Source organism: Pseudophryne corroboree, chromosome 1, assembly GCF_028390025.1.
Source record: "Pseudophryne corroboree isolate aPseCor3 chromosome 1, aPseCor3.hap2, whole genome shotgun sequence".
NCBI classification, from domain to species: Eukaryota; Metazoa; Chordata; class Amphibia; order Anura; family Myobatrachidae; genus Pseudophryne; species Pseudophryne corroboree.
This window is the reverse complement of record NC_086444.1, coordinates 825304670-825324526: the sequence shown is the minus strand read 5'-3', so window position 1 is coordinate 825324526 and position 19857 is coordinate 825304670. Positions and strand designations below refer to the sequence as shown.

Here is a 19857-nt window from a genome sequence, read left to right as displayed (position 1 = left end):
ACTTATGGGACACTTTTACTGCTTGCTCATTTCTTAGATGTGTTGAAATGCAAGAAGTGGTAACTAGGGAAAGGTTTATTTTAATGTGTGCTTTCCTGATGTGATGACATGTAGACCTTTGATTGTTAGGATTACAGTTTTAGCAGTCGTCATAGAATGACATCGCTAATCTTCCACAAATGTGTTGTACTGGCACCTGCTCAATCTGAGGGCATTGGCATAATATTTCTTATCTAGCAATGCACTATTCAAGGGCAAGGGAGCCTGATCTAGGAGCCAAATTGTACTTTTAGTAAGCCATGAAAGATACGTTTTTTGAGATCTCCTCAAATTACATTCTAAAGTGACTTTAAAAATGAATTACCTGAATGCTAGGCCCAATGTCACTGCCCTGGGGGTGTGGGGCTGTAAATAAATCATGCCTCAAAAGTTGACCCTGGTTTACCTGCAGCAGAGAGTATTGTTCGGCCCTTTTTACACTGATAGGAATTATGTTGACGTGCAAAAATGGCAGACTGTCACAAGGAGAGACCAGATGCTTCACTCTGGCTACAGTTTTATTTGGTACAAAGGAAGGAAAATGTAGCTAAATACAGATGTGTTCTCATACACCTAGGGGTAAATTTACTAAGATGGGAGTTCTATTTAAGATGGGATGTTGCCCATAGCAACCGATCAGATTCTACTTCTCATTTATGGAATCTGATTGGTTGTATGGGCAGCATCCCATCTTAAATAAAACTTCCATCTTAAAAAATATACCCCCTAGCCTCTATACGCCATACGGTACAAGACGCCCAGCGTGACTGAGCTGTTCCGTGTGGTGTAATGTACCGTACTTTTAATTAAACTTAACATCTTACATGCATGGCAGAGGCAGCGAAGAGCCACACCGTGTACTAGAGATCCTAGCCTGTGATTTTTAACCACAGAGGAATTTGTTTTACACATGTACAAGATAGCAGATTAAGCACAACGTAACTTGGCGTGGGAAGGAGCCGCAGCCACTGGCCTCAGAGCCCTATTTTGCACAGATTCAGATGCACACAGATATAGAAATGTTCCATACCAAATTGATCACTGCAATCTATGAATGTAGTTTTGTGCGGTCAGTCGTTTTAAGCGAATAAGATGCACATTTTGAGCTATAAAGACACTGCGTGTTGAAGGAGGGCTATTTGGCACGACTGAAGCCACAGTGTATAAAGACACATCTGTACATCTGTATGTTTCTATTCCCTTTTTTATATAGGCTCAGAATTTACATTTACTGTATGTCTGTTTCTTTTCAGGTGAAACTGGCATTGGGAAGTCAACATTAATGGACACTATATTCAACACAAAGTTTGAAAGTGAACCAGTTTCTCACAGTGAGCCTGGTGTGCGATTAAAAGCAAGAAGCTACGAACTTCAGGAGAGTAATGTGCGTCTGAAGCTAACCATAGTTGATACCGTAGGATTTGGGGACCAAATAAATAAAGATGATAGGTACATATATTGAGAGTGAGAAGATACACATATTACTGTGTTTATAACATACATGTGGTTTGTCTCATGAGGTTCTGCATGCACATCAGCAGCATGACAATTCCAAGTTTGATGCACAGTGATCAGTACAGTTTGCCGGTGGAATCTCTCTATTTCTGTACATGGCACGTGTTGATTAGCTTTATCAAGGGATTTTATATTTTGTGGACTAATGGCAATAATAATTTGAATCATTGTGATAAAGTAAAGCATACTGATTCATATCTAGAACTTGCAAACAGTCTTCTTAGGTCATTATACTGTTTAGAGCAGGTTGACCAGTGCTCATCTTTTTACAGTCCTTCATTATTCATGACGAACACTTAAACTGCTGATAAAAGTTGGGTCAGAGCGCCCCTTGGCTTCAAAAGGAGAATAATTGAGAACAAATAATTAGGGCAGTGGTTCTCAAATGCCACGGGACACTTGTGGGAGTGCCCTGGGTTGGTGGTACAGGGCTAATTCAAATTATTTATGGTCAATGTAATAGTCAATACCAGTGCTGGCAGCTGTCAATCATAAAACATGTGGACAAGCAGAAGCAAATCTTGTCCCTCACCACATAACTGAGCTTAAGGATGACACACAAACACAATTTACTTCAGTTAATATTTCTTTCTACATTTCTCAAAAAGAAACTTTTGACCTAGGGGTGCCGTGAAAAAATTCTGATACTCTAGGGCGCCGTCATTCAAAAAAGTTTGAGAACCACTGAATTAGGGTATTTTCTTTGGAAAACAACTATTGATTGTGCCATATACTAAAATCTCAAACAGGTTTTATTCAGATAAAGAAAATCTAATTTCTTTGTGACATTAAACCGTTCACACAGGACAATTTTAGGTAGATTCATTGTTTTATTTATCATATATATGTCAGTGATTGAATGGCAGGAATACTTGCATTACTAATGATTAACTAGTTGAGGTCAGAGGTGCTTCAATCTCTAGACAAAATTGGACTACAAATAACAGTACAACTATTTTTATGCAATGCTGTATTCCATATTCTTCTACACTTTTGTTAAAATCATACTGTATATGTGTACACTCTGGTTTCCTCACATGCGGTGTTGCTGACATACAGATGTGTACTCATACATCCAGCCTCAATACGTTAGATGCCTGGTGTGAGTGAGCCGCCAGGTCCCATGCAACTCTGCTAGCGTCTGGCATTTATTTTATTTTTTTATTTATTGAAAATGCGTCTTGGTTGCAACACAAAATCACTAGGACGCACAAGACTGTGCTGATTAATTTGATATGGCACTTGTATATTGTGTGTGACTGAGTCTGTATATAGAGCAGACCAGAACTTGTATAGGAAAAAAGCTGCGGTTGCTACATTTTACCGCTTTGTGTACAGCTTCAGAGACTCAGTCGCACACATATATACAAGTGTCATATATCAAATGTAATCAGCACAGTCTCCTCATGCGCTGTAGTTGTGTTACGTTGCGACTAAAGGTGGTAACACATTGATAGATATATCTGCAGATCAATTGATCTGCAGATATATCTATGGACGGATCGGGCAGTGTGCTGTGCATACACACTGCCCGATCCGTTGGGAACCGACGTCATCAACTGGGCGGGTGTATGGCCATCTCAAGTACTGGAAAGGTAATACATTGTTTATATGAAAGATCATAATATTACTATTCATTGTTAACACTAGCAACTAAAGAATCTACTTATGGTGGGTACACACTGATAGATATATCTGCCGATCAATTGATCGGTAGATATATCTATGGACGGGGATCGGGCAGTATGTTGAGCATACACACTGGCCGATCTGTCGGGGACTGACGTCATGAACTTGGCGAGCGTTTGTACACACGCGCAGTTCAGCTGTCAATCACCGCCGGCTGCTGCAGCATGTGTACGGGCGGCCGGCTGGTCACCCGTACACACACAGCGATGCGCCAATATATCGGTAGATATATTGGCCGCCGGCTGTGCTGGGGGGCCGATGTGATATGTCTGTGAATGACAGAGTTTACAGACATATCGCCCGTACACACTGGCCGAAGGACCCGCGATATAACGGCCTTGATATATCGGCCAGTGTGTACCCACCTTTAGACGCATTTTCAGCAAAACAAAAGGCACCCGTCACTAGAAGTTTCTCACAATGCGTAGCATTTTGTTTCTGCCTATAAATTCCTATAGTTCAGAGATCCATAACATGCCACATAAATATTAGCATGAACTCTTATTACACTCCCACAAGTTTTCTGGGTATTCAAAGGATTGCAAATTAACTTCTGGGAGAGCTGATGTTGGATCAATTACTCAGATAGCTATTAATAATTTGGGTCCTCAATATTTTGCTATTTATCCTTGATGCATAGTCTAATATACAGAATCTTGTGCTTATCAACTATCTACTTTGTCCCTCTGTCCCTTCAGCAAGATCCCAATGAATGTAGTAGTCTCATTGGATGTGGGATGCTTCAAACGGGTTCGGTATCTAATACCGCTGCCGAAAGTCACTATCCCGGCATCAGCATCTCAATCGGTGGAATGCCAGCAGGGTTGCGAGCGCAGCGTAGTCCCTTGCGGGCTCGGTCGCACAGGTTCTATTCTCCCTCTAGACACCCAAAGAGGAGGAATCATCTACCTCGCCGGTATAATGGCGGTGGTGTGGTTCCCCCGTCGGGATCCTGGTGTCTGTATTGTGACTGCCAGGATCCCGACGATTGGTATGCTAACCGCATACCCTTCAAACAAGACATTTGTTTGTGGCATAATGAGTATGTGCAGAAACGGAACTGCTTGAATAGAATCTGAAGTATAACTAATACTGTAGCAAATGTAAGGGGTTGGGTATGTGGTTCCCGGCTTCGAGATGGCCGGCAGGGGGAGGCGAGCGCAACAAAGCACTCGCCCTGTTAGTCTGCATGCCGACTATCTGGATTGTTAGGAGGCAGGATCCCGGCGTCGGTATTGTAAACCGTCAGTCACACAACTACATCCCAAACACACACGCCGCTAAAACTGAAAAGCCGGTAGCTTTCATATAAAAGAGATTAAAATGAATAAAAATGAAATGTGGATTATGCTGGCTCCTGATTGCCTGTGGCTTAATCTGTTTCCATTTTGGTCTTACACACTGTAGGTGACCAGATTTGATCTGACCTGAAGAGTTTATAACCACTATGGGGTGTATTCAATGAATGTCAGATCCTCTCCGATGGAGAGGATCTGACCGTTCACTATTCAATGCAGATTCGACTTGTTAACAAGTTTGAATCTGCATTACCCGAAAACTGTCAAACAGTCGTGTTTTCGACAGAAACACATGGATCTGCAGCTAATCCGCCGATCCACATGTTTTTTTCGACAAGTGCCGGTTTTTCCGTCAATCGGAAAAATGTCACCTTCATTTAATAGGTTGAATGCAAATTCGACCTTTTCCTGTCGAAAAAGTGCTGGTATTTCAGACTGTCGGAAATACCGGCACCAATTGAATACACCCCTATGTCATACTCTGCTTTCTTTCTGTATTCCTACTGAAGAAATCTGCAGAGTGGTAAACGGAACATACCTAGCACTGGACAGAGCACATACAAGGGCTCATGCAGAGTTGTACTGACCTGTATATACATTTAGTTCCATGCACTCACTGCAGGTGCAGTCATGTCCAACTTACACCAAGCTTTGTGTCGGACCCACTTTGTTTAATATCTTCCCTTCAGTCAGGATAATGAAACTTTTTCATGTGTTTCCGTTTGATTTAGAGGTTTAGCATAACTCCATTTTCCAAAATACAAAAATATTACATAATAGGCCACACAGCTTTATTGCAAGGAGGTCCGTCCAATACAATAAAACCGATGCCCCTTTCTGCCACCAGAAATCTGGTCTATCCCTCAAAACTCAGGAGATCATTTTAAGATTAGTGCCAATTTAAACATATGTTTATCGTGGTCCCAGTTTTTCTATCTGCACTGACTTTAATTTCAATTTCCAGCTAACACAACTGACCAAAAACCACAGAAATATTACACTCTATTAGTGCATTAAACAAGTTCTGACCTTCAATGACCCCTTATCTGCTGCTGTTTCCATGTATGGACAAAATAATCATAGTAGGCTGCATCAGTCAAAGGCTGAGCATTCACTGTCCTCTCCCATGGGTCTCTGCCTGTTGAAATAAAGAGACCATAAGGAAGTCTGGACAGGAAAAGACAAATATTTCACAGTTTTCCAATGTGACATATTACATTTTTTTGTTTAAATTTAGCTCTGTGGTTTGCTGAGTTTTTGTTATTATTATTTTTTTTTCGCTTATTGGTGCACATTCATGTAGAAAATATTTTCTGTAAAGCTGATTGAGTTTGTTCTATTAACTTGAATTTTTTTTTTTATGTCTTCACACAGTTTCCTTTTCTCGAACCTGGATAAGTGGGAAACCTCTATTACTGGGATTAATTGTGAGGTCCCGGCATTTTTTCAGCAAAAAAACCTCTGCTAGTGAGACTGTCAGACCTCTTTAACGGAGACTGATTTTTCTGGATTATTAGGAAAAATTGCCTCTAATTGAGACGATTGTTGTTAGGACCTCTTTAAGTGAGATTAGTGCAGTTGTTAACCTCTATAAATGAGACGACCAACTTTAGACCCTCTGTAACTGGGATTAGTACAGGTTTTGACAAGTCTCTAAGTGATACTCCACTAAAGTGCCCTGTTCCTTGGTTTACAGGGGTAGTCTATTTGAACCTGCGCAAGTGAGATAAACACTTCTTAAACCTGGATAAGTGAGAGATCACTTTAAGAGAGACTAAACGTGCCGTCCCTTGAAATCACACTTAACCAGGTTTGACTGTATTTAAGTTCACGAAGAGAAAATTCTTCCTATAAATAATCAAATTATCTTCCTCAAATATGATATAATATAATAGTAATACTAGAATAATGAATGTGACGTCTGGATTATGGATAGATAGGGATGTAACCTGGGACTCAGCGCTACCCAAACCTTCTGATGCTAAATATACTGTACAAAGTCAAATTAACTTCTGCTTTCTGTGAATTTATAGCCGCCAGATCATATAATCCACCCTTGCATAATGCATTTGTTGTAACCTTTATTGCAATATGATAGTACCGTGCTGTATTGATAGAACATTCTTTGCTTATGGTCATCCTGACTTGTTTAAGTCAGACTGTGCAGTTGTGATTTTCTGCAGTATTAAGAAACATTGTTTATCTTATGTCCTAGAGGATACTGGGGTTCCATTAAGTACCATGGGGTATAGATGGTTCCACTTGGAGCCACTGGCACTTTAAGAGTTTGAGAGAGTGGGCTGGCTCCTCCCTCTATGCTCCTCCTACCAGACTCAGTTTAGAAAATGTGCCTGGAGGAGCCGATCATGCTTATGGAAGGTCCTGAAGAGTTTTCTGCATTTATTTTATGTGTTTGTTATTTTCAGGCAGGGCTGGTTGGCACCAGCCTGCCTGCTTCGTGGGACTTAGGGGGTAGAACGGCCCAACCTCTTGAAGGGTTAGTGGTCCCATTCCCTGCTGACAGGACACTGAGCTCCTGAGGGAACTATTCGCAAGCCCCACCGCAGCGAGCTTACATTCCCGCAGCATGCTGCCACCCCTAACAGAGCCAGAAAAATTAAGAGTGGTGAGTACTAAGCTGGCGTCCTGGCTAGCGTGTCGCCGGCCATTATGGCGGCATGAGGGTACGAAGACGCATGGCTTCTAACCGGGACGGAATGCGTCTCCAGACACAGTACATAGCTGCGTCTCAGTACACTGTACACAGTACCCACACTGGCAAAAACAGCCTTTAAACGGTTTTCTCTCCATTTTAAGCACCAGATTACCTCAGCCAGTATAAAAAAGCGGGAAGACCGTGCTCCATTGAAGGGACGGGGCCTTCACTATGAGCGGATCCAGCAGCTCACCAGCGCCATTTTCCCTCTGTAGTGGACACAGACGCTGACTGACAGGGACGCGCAGCTCCTCCAGAGAGACTCCAGATTACCTCAGCGCTACCAGGGGGTCATAGCAGGGGGGAATGATTCTTAGTGTACTAAGTCCCCTATCAGGGTACTTAGTCTGCGACCCGGCTAAGCTTGGCATTAGCGATAAGGGCGTGATGGGAGATGGCACCAAATAACTCTGTGTCTCCCTTAAGGGCCTTTTGTGAGTTAATTGTGCTTAACCTTATCATGTGTGTGTGTGTGTGTGTGTGTGTGTGTGTGTGTGTGTGTGTTGTCACATTTACATTATGTCAGGCGAAGAGTGTGTTTCTTGTACAGCGGAGTGTTCATCTTCACCAGGGGGCTCAATACTGGGTACTCAGGGAAGTGCACCTTCCAAGAATAGCAGGGCTGAACCAGAATAGGTTAATTCCATTAAGGGAATCATCTCAAATACTTCTACAAAGCTATCCCGCAATGAGAAAGAGACGCAATACTTAAGACAGACTGTGGATGAGTTTATGACTAGAGATTCGGTCCCCAAACCAGCGCTCAATCTCCTCCCATTTGTTTGCAAAAACAATCTCTGGCCCATATCCTGCAGTCTGACTCTGACGGGACAGACATGGAAGAGGGTGAGGTGGATTTGGAGGGGGGATGCTACTCTGTCACAGGGCATTGAGGCTATCAGAGAGGTTATGCAAATTCCTGATAAGGTGTCAGAGGAGTGTGAGGAGTCTTATTTTAATGTAAAAAAGAAGTCCTCAGTCACTTTTCCTGCGTCAAAGGAATTGAATACCCTATTTGAAGAACCGTGGGTTAATCCTGATAAGAAAGTTCAAATCCCTAAAAGGTTACTCTCATCTTTTCCTTTTACTCTGGAGGATAGGAAAAAATGGGAAAAACCACCAATAGTGGACGCATCAGTCTCTAGGCTGTCACGAAAAATTGTATTGCCTGTCCCTGGTGCAGCCTCCATAAAAGATACGGCTGATCGTAAAATTGAGACTACACTCAAATAATTGTACACAGCTGCTGGGGTGGCCCAGAGACCCACTATATTGCTTGTGCGTGGATCACAAAAGCCATTGCTAAATGGTCAGGTAACCTAATTGAGGGGTTAGATTCCTTGTCTAGGGGGGGATGTTTTACTCCTGCAGCATATGCAGGACTCTGCAAACTTTATGGTGGAAGCCATAAAAGAGATTGGTTTGCTTAATGCACACACCTTCGCTATGGCAGTGTTAGCACGCAGGGGCTTGTGGCTACGCCAGTGGACTGCTGATGCGGCCTCCAGGAAAGGCGTGGAAGGCCTACCATTCACAGGAGAGGCCTTGTTTGGAGACGAACTAGACAAATGGATCTCCAAAGCTACTGCGGGTACGTCTACATATCTTCCTTTCCGCAGCTCCCCCAGCCAGGAAAGCTTATTCAGCTTAAAATTTACAGTCCTTTCGCATAGCCAAGTTTAGGGGAAAATCCAGAGGTGCTTCTACGGCCTCAAGAGGCGCAAGAGGTAAACCACGCAAACCAGCAACTGCAGCTGCTCAGGAACAGTGCTCAGGCTCTGCTTCCTCAAAGCCTTCAGCATGACGGTGGACCGCGATGCCTGTAGGACTGTTAGGTGGGAGCGCGACTAAAATTCTTCAGTCACATCTGGTCAAGTTCGTGCCGGGATCCCTGGGTCATAGATCTTATTTCCCATGGCTACAGACTGGAGTTTCAAGAGCTCCCACCTCACAGATTTTTAAAATCAGGCTTACCAGCTTCACAAGAGGCAAGTATAACTTTACAGCAGGCCATCCAAAAACTGGTATAGACTGTAGTCATAGTTCCAGTTCCACCTCATCTGCACAACAAGGGGTACTATTCCAACTTTTTGTAGTACCGAAACCGGACCGGACGGGTCGGTATGGCCAATTCTGAACCTCAAGTCCTTGAACCCGTTCTTAAGAATGTTCAAGTTGAAGATGGAGTCTATGAGAGCGGTGATCTCAGGTCTGGTGGAAGGGGAATTCCTAGTGTCTCTGGATATCAAGGATGCGTACCTTCCCATTCCGATCTGGCCACCTCATCATGCTTATCTAGGGTTTGCACTGCAGGACTGTCACTACCAGTTCCAGGCCCTGCCATTTGGTCTCTCCACGGCACCGAGGGGGTTCACCAAAGTGATGGCAGAGATTATGTTTATACTCTGCAAGCAGGGAGTGAACATAATTCCGTACCTGGATGATCTTCTGATAAAGGCGCCATCCAGGGAGAGGTTGCTGGACAGCATTGGCCTCTCAACCAAACTTCTCCAGGATCACGGGTGGATTCGGATCTTTCCGAAATATCACCTAGAGCCAACACGGAGGCTCCTATTCCTGGGAATGATACTGGACACGAGTGTCGCAGAAAGTGTTCCTTCCATTGGAAAAGGCATTAGTAATCCAGTCGATGGTTCGGGATGTCCTGAAGCCAACCCAGACACCAGTGCATCTATGCATTCGGCTTCTGGGGAAAATAGTGGCCTCTTGTGAGGCGCTTCAATACTGAAGGTTTCACACAAGACCCTTCCAGCTCGATCTGTTGGACAGATGGTCCGGATCGCATCTTCACATGCACCAGAGGATCCGTCTGTCGCCAAAAGCCAGGATATCCCTTCCTTCTGTGGTGGGTATAGATTTCTCAAGTTGTCGAGGGTCGGAGGTTCGGAATTCAGGACTGGATCCTGTTAACCACGGACGCAAGCCTCAGAGGTTGGGGAGCAGTCACCCAGGGGGTGCAGTTTCAAGTCAGGAAGTCATCCTTCCAATCAACATTCTGGAACTCAGGGCCATGTACAACGCCCTTCTGCAGGCCTCTTATCTTATTCATGATTGGGCCATTCAGGTCTAGTCGGACAATGTGACGGCAGTGACGTACATAAACCGACAGGGCGGAATGAAAAGCAGAGCAGCAATGTCAGAGGTGTTAAGAATTCTCGTCTGGGCAGAAAAAAACGCTGTGGCGTTGTCAGCGGTCTTCATTCCGGGAGTAGACACCTGGGAAGCAGACTTCCTCAGCAGACACGACCTGCACCCGGGGGAGTGGGGACTTCACCCGGAGGTGTTCAGGTGCTTGATACGTCGGTGGGGATATCCACAAATCGACATGAGGGCCTCTCGTCTCAACAAGAAGCTCAAGCAGTATTGTTCCAGGTCGAGAGATCCACAGGCAGTGACGGTAGACGATCTGACGACTCCATGGGTCTATCAGATGGTGTACGTGTTTCCTCCACTTCCTCTGATCCCAAGAATTCTAAAAGGAATAAAAAGGGAAAAGGTTCAAGCAATACTCATTGCTACGGACTGGCCAAGAAGGGCATGGTACGCGGACCTTCTGGAGATGCGCCTCGAAGATTCGTGGCCTCTACCTCTTTGTGAGGATCTTCTGCAACAGGGCCCGTTTGTCTATCAGGACTTACCTCGGTTACGTTTGATGGCATGGAAGTTGAACGGCTGATTCTAGCCAGAAGAGGGATCCCTAACAAAGTTATCCCGACTATAATCCAAGCCAGGAAGGGGGTAATGTCTAAACATTACCACCATATTTGAAAGAAACACGTCTCTTGGTGTGAGAGCAGAACTTATTCTGCGGTGGAATTTCACCTGGGACGTTTCCTGCTTTTTCTGCAGGCAGGTGTGGATGTGGGCCTACGTCTGGGCTCCATAAAAGTCCAGATTTCGGCCTTGTCCATTTTCTATAAAAAAAACAATTGGCTTCTCTTCCTGAGGTCCAGACGTTTTTGAAAGGTGTTCTGCGCATCCAACCTCCCTCCCACGGCACATTGGGTTCTCAATTTGATGCTGCAGTTCCTCCAATCAGACTGGTTTGAACCATTACAGGAGGTGGACGTAAAATATCGTGGAAGACCGTCACTCTGTTGGCCTTGGCTTCAACAAGACGTGTGTCGGAGCTGGGGGCTTTGTCTCACAAAAGTCTAGTTAATTTTCCATGAGGACAGAGCTGAACTTAGAACTTGTCAGCAATTTCTTCCGAAAGTGGTGTCTGCTTTTCACATCAACCAACCTATTGTGGTTCCGGTTATCGCCGACACTTCCGCTACTTCAAACTCTTTGGATGTTGTGACAGCTTTGAAGGCATACGTAAAGAGGACAGCTCGTCACAGGAAATCCGACTCACTGTTCGTTCTGTATGATCCCAATAAAATTGTGTGTCCTGCTTCGAAGCAGACAATTGCACGCTGGATCAGGTTCACTATCCAGCATGCTTATTCCACGGCAGGTTTGCCAGTTCCAAAATCTGTACAGGCCTACTCTACTAGGTCGGTGCGTTCTTCCTGGGCGGCTGCCCGGGGTGTCTCTGCTTTACAGCTCTGCCGAGCGGCTACTTGGTCTGGCTCGAACACGTTTGCTAAGTTCTACAAGTTCGATACTTTGACCAAACTGATGGTCTTTAGAGGCCAGTCAGTTCTGCAGGAACCTCAGCACTCTCCCACCTGGTTTGGGAGCTTTGGTACATCCCTATGGTACTAAATGGAACTCCAGTATCCTCTTGGACGTAAGAGAAAATAGGATTTTAATTACCTACCGGTAAATCCTTTTTCTCGTAGTCCGTAGGGGATACTGGGCGCCCGCCTAGTGCTTCGTTCTTGCTGCACTGTTGCTTGGTTAAGTATTGTTGATTCAGCTGTTGCTGTTGCTGTTCCTGTTTAAAGTTGGGTTAGCATAGCTTCCCTCTGGTTTGTGTGTGCTTGTTTGGAATCTCACCACTATCTTTATCTATCCTCTCAAAGTATGTCCGTCTCCTCAGGCAGTTTCCTAGACTGAGTCTGGTAGGAGGGGCATAGAGGGAGGAGCCAGCCCCCACTATCAAATTCTTAAAGTGCCCATGGATCCTAGTGGACCCGTCTATACCCCATGGTACTAAATGGAACCCCAGTATCTTCTACGGACACGCAAAAAGGATTTACCAGTAGGTAATTAAAATCCTATTTTGCGTTTCGCAAGAGTTAATTTAACTTAAACAGTGTTGCGAATAATACTAATGAAGGAAATCAAAGCTGTTTAAATCTATTTGTAATACTGTGTGTTTCATTTTAGCTACCGACCTATTGTAGAGTACATTGATACACAGTTTGAGGCCTTTCTCCAAGAAGAGCTGAAAATCAAAAGATCACTTTTTAACTACCATGACACCAGGATTCACGCCTGTCTGTACTTCATAGCGCCCACTGGCCATTCCCTGAAGTCTCTTGACCTGGTCACAATGAAGAAGCTTGACAGTAAGGTACTTGCTGATATTTGTCCAGCTCATGAGTTGGTTTCTCTGCATACATTTTTATTCTTCTGATACAGTACTTACGTAATTGGTTTCTGTTTTTTACGGAAAAATGTGTCTAGCTTCTATTTGTGTTTGGTATGGAGATGCAGTAGGAAATCTTACGCTATCCATTGTTAAACAACAGGTCACCATTTTGTGAATTCCATAGGTAATCCTTATCTGGATTTCTACAGTATATACCTAATAGCCATTTAACGTATATAAATTATAATTTTTTTTATGTATTATGCCAGGGGTAGGCAACCTGTCTCACTCCAGCTTATGTGACATTACACATCCCAGCATGCCCTGCCAAAGTTTAAGCGTGTTTTAACAGCAGAACTGTGGCAGGGCATACTGGGATGTGTAGTTCCACAGTAGTTGGAGTGAGACTTGTTGCCGATGCCTTTATTTTACTTTAACAGTTCTGTTGCTTGTGATTGCATGACAGTGAAATATCCTAATTTATTATTATTTATTATCGGCTTTATATACTGTGAGTGAGTGTGTGTGTGTGTGTGTGTGTGTGTGTGTGTGTGTGTGTGTATGTATATATATATGTATATATGTATATATATATATATATATATATATATATATATATATATATATATGACAAAAACAAAGGTTCTCTTGGGGAGCTTAACCACCACAGATATACTTATATTATTATAAAATCATTTATTAAAAAACATGTTACATACATACTTTTATAACATGAATCACAAGATCACACATGTCACTTGAGCAATACATTCATTTCTGATTATCTGTTATATATGATGTTTTCAATCATTAGATGGAATACTTATTCCTCAGCATGAGAAAGTATGTATGATCTGTTCACTGTTTTTACGGAAACGCACAATCGTTGAAACCCAACGCGTTTCGTCCCTTAGGACTTCATCAGGGGTGCAAATCAAAGAATGGGTTCACCAAAGGAAATACAGACAGAACATGAATTCACTGAGAGTGTATTCCTGTAGAAACTCAACAGACCATCAAATTATGGGTGTTGGCCGAAGTACATCAATAGTGCATCCGTGTATTTCCTACCAGAAACTTCTATTTTGATTTCACAAAATGGCAATTCGGATGGAATCAGGAGATATTATCCGATCAAACCCTGGCGTGTTGTCTCAAGGTCCACCTCAACACCCATAATTTGATGGTCTGTTGAGTTTCTACAGGAATACACTCTCAGTGAATTCATGTTCTGTCTGTATTTCCTTTGGTGAACCCATTCTTTGATTTGCACCCCTGATGAAGTCCTAAGGGACGAAACGCGTTGGGTTTCAACGATTGTGCGTTTCCGTAAAAACAGTGAACAGATCATACACACTTTCTCATGCTGAGGAATAAGTATTCCATCTAATGATTGAAAACATCATATATAACAGATAATCAGAAATGAATGTATTGCTCAAGTGACATGTGTGATCTTGTGATTCATGTTATAAAAGTATGTATGTAACATGTTTTTTAATAAATGATTTTATAATAATATAAGTATATCTGTGGTGGTTAAGCTCCCCAAGAGAACCTTTGTTTTTGTCCATTCTATGTGCAGTACTCCTTCTGACAGGGGGTATCTCTCAGTGGTTTGAGCTATTAGACAATTGCGCAATTAAGGGGTCTTAATTTTTTCTTTTTTATATATATATATATATATATATATATATGTAAAAATAAGGAGAGCGCACCAATGAATAATAATAAAAAGCACACTTTACTCATGTAAATATCCACGTACATGTAAGTTTAAAATATTGCACTTAGCCGCTTTCTCCGATAACTGCCGCTTCAGTATATTTCCTTCAGACAGCGGGGTCTTTTCCACGGAGACTGAGACGCCGTTTGCTCTGTGTTCAACTGTTGACAAAACTTTGTCCGCAAATGTAAGCCACGCCCAACGCGTTTCGTCACTGGAGGACTTTGTCAGGAGCTGGGCTATTGGTTTCCAAAAGTTCATCTTATGAACACTGCTTTTTGAACTGATTGGTTGATTACATCATGATGATTTCTTACACCAATAAAGCTTAACTTTTAAATCCCTTTTTGTAATTTCATTTACATCTCACAGATTATCATGCATTAAATAAACAATAATAACATACAAAAATACAAATAAAAAATGAAAAACTTCCCATTCTACTAAAAGTGCTTTAAAAAAAAGTCCAAAAACGTGACTGATTGCCTATTATACGGTACTTCCCTGGACCTATTTGTTTAAGGATTTTACTATAGGTTTTACACCTGTCTCCCATTTGCCCTTCTTGATTATATTTTAACGGGAGATATTCGTATATAGGCTCCAGTCTACGCCTTCAGACCTTACAATTGTCATCATATTTATTAATGTTAACTACCGACAATTCTCTATGATAATGGCAATACAGCAGTTTCATCCTAATTCAACAAAAATTATACAGACAAACAGTTAAAATGTCAACTTAGTCCAAACAGTAATGAATATATGTCTACTTCATAATTCCCCTTCCCACTACTGCCCAGGTGTTCATGAAGATCGGAGCATTACATCTATTCTACTTTAACTGGATGTGGCTCACGAGTGCTTATCACCCCCCACCGGGTAATAACACCAACTACAGTGGGGACCATACACTAACGTAAACTCTGTGAACAAACATAGTGTGCGCGGATCAGATTTTAATATATATATATATATATATATATATATATTTCTGCAGCAGGGTACACTGTGTTCCACAGGGAATACATCGGGGTGTAGAGATGGATCTTGATCCAGTGGCACCAACAGGCTAAAGCTTTAGACTGTCCCAGAATGCATTGCGGGGTCTCCTCTATAACCCCACCTCCAGGCACTGTGAGCTCAGTTTTAGAGTTGTGCCTGCGTGAAGCAGGTCACTTAACAGGGGGGGCTGCGCTAGGCAGCCCTGAAAAAGCTTTTTAGAAGACTTCAAGGGCTGCAGCACTTCATATATCAGTGTGACATACTGTGCTGCGGCTCCATCACCTCCCCAGCGACGTCGCATTCTCCTGCTGGCTCTGTTCCCGGGTACTTGCGGCGGAGGCGCTCCGTTTCCTAGGCACACCACTGCAGACGCTCTCCTGGTTCGCGTGGCTGCTACGAAGGGAGGAGGTAAGAGGGTCCCCCTGGGGGACCCGCCATTGAATCGCTTTCCGGTCGTGGTTTAGGGAGACTAACCGCGACGCTGGCGTGGACACTGACAGAGCAGGGACCCCACTATATCCACCAGGGCATGGGAGCACAGGTTGGATAGTAAAATATCCACTTTAATAAGGCTCCATAGTACCCGGTGGCGAGGACCAGCTCCGGGCGCCATCTACTGCTGGTGTTCCCGCCCTGGAGCTGCCTCGCTGGGCGCCATTTTCTAAAATAGATGCAACTGGTCTTCAGGATTGTAGGGCAAGGTCTCCTTTGTAAACCCGCCTGTACATCAGCGCCGTGGTTTTACAAACACTTAAGTATTCTACATGTCGATAATAAGACAGCGTTAGTTTTTTTTTTTTTTTTTTCAAATTGTTTTTATTATAATCTCATACCATACAGAGTAGATATATAGCATTTCGAGACATCGAATGGAATATATAGTTGGCATTGTACAACATAATATGCGCTATATATAAGCCTCTAGACAAAAGACAGGAAGTTACAGATTATTCAGTCTCATATAAAACCTGGTAGAGATCCAAACCTATTTTCAAACTTTTCTCTACATAAAACCTTCGTACCCTTCCAAGAAAGGTAACTTATGTATAACTAAGGATATCAGGGAATTGAGAACGTGCTTTAGTTCTCCAAGTGTCGCAGACTATAGATGAAAAGAGGTGGTTTAAACATCGGTTCTCCGCCAGTATGGACAGAGTATTTCGAATTCCCTAAACATATACATAATATCTAGAACATAAGAAAATAAACTAACATGTAATGCCTACTATGGGACACGGGCCGTTGATCCATCCACAGAGCAGTCTTCCCATATCGAGGGTCCATATTTCTAGTCAACCCGGTAGACTATTGAAAATAGAACGGAGCGGAGGAGGGGTCCGGAAAAAGGAGAGGAGAGAGGGCAAATCAGATGTTCAAGGGGTTAGGTTGGGCTAATGTGTGGAGGAGGTACCATGAGGTAGATTGAAAGCATTTATCAATGGCTTGTTTAGTGTGTAGGGGGAGTGTCAAAATGTATGTGTCCCAGCATTGGAACAGGGCAGGGGTGAGCCTCTCCTTATGGATAGAGGCCTCCAGCCAGTCCATGGTGAATAGAAAAAATAATCTAGAGGTCACCATCGAAAGATTAGGAGGTATGTTGTGGATCCATTGTTGTAGGATTGCCTTCCTGCCAGCCGCAGACAATATCATAAGTAGTTTTTTGTTAGACCTGGGGATGTCTGGCTGGTCGGTCAAACATCCAAACAATGCCCAAGAAACAGTGCAACTAAAGGATATGCCTAAGGAGGTGGTTCCATAATGATGTACCTCATGCCAAAACCGTGACACCAGAGCACAGTCCCAGAAACAATGGAAGAGGTCGGCCCCCTCCATTGAGCATTTAGTGCATTTGCTGTCTTCTGAGATGCCCATCAAATATCGGCGTTTAGGTGAGATGTATGCCCTATGGAGCATTTTATAGGCCATCTCTTGATAGGAGCTTGCAGGGATAAGTTTTAGGGTGAGTTGAAAGTGATTTAGGAGGGATTCAGGGGTTACCGTTGAAATGTGGGAGGACCATTGGGACAGCTCTGGAAGGTCCGTGTCAGGGATGAGTTCATGACGAATACGAGTATAAATGGTTGATATAGAGTAGCATGTTGATTGGAGTAATGTATCTAGAGAGTTAAGAAAATCATTCCCTGTCAATCTCGAGAGTACATTTTTAAGATAATGTATTGCCTGGAAGTAGGCAAACTCGTTGTGAGGGGGCAGGCCATATTTTTCTTGTGCCTCCGCGAAAGACAGCGGGACCCGGGAGGGATTAAGCAAGTTGCATAGGTTGCGGATACCAAGAGAGTGCCAGGCAATGAAGGGTTGTAGAGCCTCTCCTTCCTGAAACTCCAGGTTGCCTATAAAGGGCATCGAGAGTGAGCACAAGTGCTGAAGTTTGAGAGATTTCCTCGTCATTTGCCACGCCTGTATTATGGGGAGTAGTAATGAATTAGTGGTGATATGTAGCGCCAACTTGGAGGGTTTGGCATGAAGAAGATAACTAAGGGATAAGGGGGCGCAGAGTTGAGAGTCTAGGTTGGAGTCCGTGTAGTAATTATTGTCTCCAAGCCAGTCCATAGCAATGCGGAGGAGGCACGCAAGATTGTATTGTTTAACATCAGGTAGGTTGATTCCTCCCCTATATACCGTCTGGGACAATTTTTTCATGCTAATCCTTGGACGTTTGCCAGCCCAGATGTATCTGGAGATAGAGGTATTCAGAGAAGATATATCCGACTTGGATAATAGAAGGGGGGTCATCTGTAGAACATAGAGGAGTTTTGGGAAGCTGGCCATCTTAAATAGGTTACATCTCCCTAGCATGTTAAGGGGGAGGGATTGCCAGAGACCAAGTTCGGTTCTAATCTTATGGAGGACCGGGGTGATATTAAGCCTATACAGGTGGCAGGGGTGGGTAGGGAGTGCAACGCCTAGATAGGTAATATGTGTATTCGCCCATTTAAAGGGAAAAGTGGTCCCCCAACCCAATCTCGCCTGTCCGTATATGGCTAGTGCCTCCGACTTATTGTAATTAATGGAAAACCCTGCAAAAGAGGAGAAACGGTCAATCACAGCAATCAGCTGTGGGATCGTACGGTGAGGGTCTGACATAAAAAGGAGGAGGTCATCTGCGAATGCCACCACCCGTAATTCCTGTGTACCCACCTCGATGCCCCCATAGTTTGGGTGTAGCAGAATGTGGCGTATAAGAGGTTCTAATGCCAGATCAAAAAGGAGGGGGGATAAGGGGCATCCTTGTCTAGTGCCTCTTTCCAACGTGAAGGGTGGAGATGCCACATTGTTGACTAAGACCTGTGCCACTGGGTTATTGTACAAGGTCTGTACTAAGTTGCAAAACGCTGTGCCGAATCCCTGGTGGGCAAGTACTCGGGATAGGTGAGGCCAGGCAATTTTATCAAACGCCTTCTCTGCGTCCAAATTCACAATGATGTTGTTTTTGGCCTGATTGAAGCGGGTATGAGAAATCGCAGTCAGGGCCGCCCGCACTCCTCGTGTGGATTGTCTACCCTTGACAAACCCCATCTGCGCGGGTGAGATAAGGCGGGGTAGGTAGGCTTGCAACCTATTAGCTATGATTTTGGTCAATATTTTAAAGTCCTGATTGAGGAGTGAAATGGGACGGTATGACCCTACTTGGGCAGGGTCTTTGCCCGGTTTTGCGAGTACTATAAGCTTAGCTTCGTTAAAACGAAGGGGAGTCTCTCCTGTTGTTAGGATGTGGTTATATAATCGTGTTAGTGTAGGGAGTATATCGGCATCTAGCATCTTATAAAATTCGGCACTGAAGCCGTCAGGGCCAGGGCTCTTTCCATTGGGTAAGGACTTAATGGTGGCCCGTACCTCGTCATCGGTTATGGGAGCATCCAGTGAGTCCCTTTCTTCCACTTCTAGCCTTGGTAACTGCGCCTCCGCCAGGAATAACTGACCATCAGTTGCGTTATCCGTGTCGGCAGTATATAAGGATTTGTAGAACCTCATAAAGGCCGAGCAAATGTCAGTGGGATCAGAAAGAACACCTCCAGAGCTGTGCAATGAGTTAACCCATGTTTTGTTTCGGGGCCCCCTAACCAAGTTGGCCAATAGTCTGCCAGACTTGTTTCCCCACCTATGGAATCTGTTTCTGCCGTAATCATAGCTGATCTGGGCCTGTTCGGTGAGAAAGGTATCATAGATTTGTTTTGCCATGAGGTACGTTTCTCTATGAGTAGGATCGTCGCATTGTTTGTAAGTGCGATATGCGAGTGTGAGAGCTGCGCTAAGTTCCTGCAATTTGGTGTTGAATTTCTTACGCTTAGAATTAACATAGGAAATAATATGGCCTCGAAGGACTGCCTTAGAGGCCCCCCAAAAG

General features: G+C 43.7%; 1 protein-coding gene across 6 annotated transcripts in view; it reads left to right on the top strand.

The window, feature by feature from the left end:
* Window positions 1–19857, top strand: part of SEPTIN11 (septin 11) — a 226176-nt gene that overhangs the window by 103065 nt on the left and 103254 nt on the right. For all 6 annotated transcript variants that reach the window (XM_063919644.1, XM_063919639.1, XM_063919650.1 and 3 more), the window contains exons 3-4: window positions 1293–1488; window positions 12556–12742. In XM_063919644.1, coding sequence (XP_063775714.1) covers window positions 1293–1488; window positions 12556–12742 — 383 coding nt within the window. The remainder of the gene's footprint in view (window positions 1–1292; window positions 1489–12555; window positions 12743–19857) is intronic.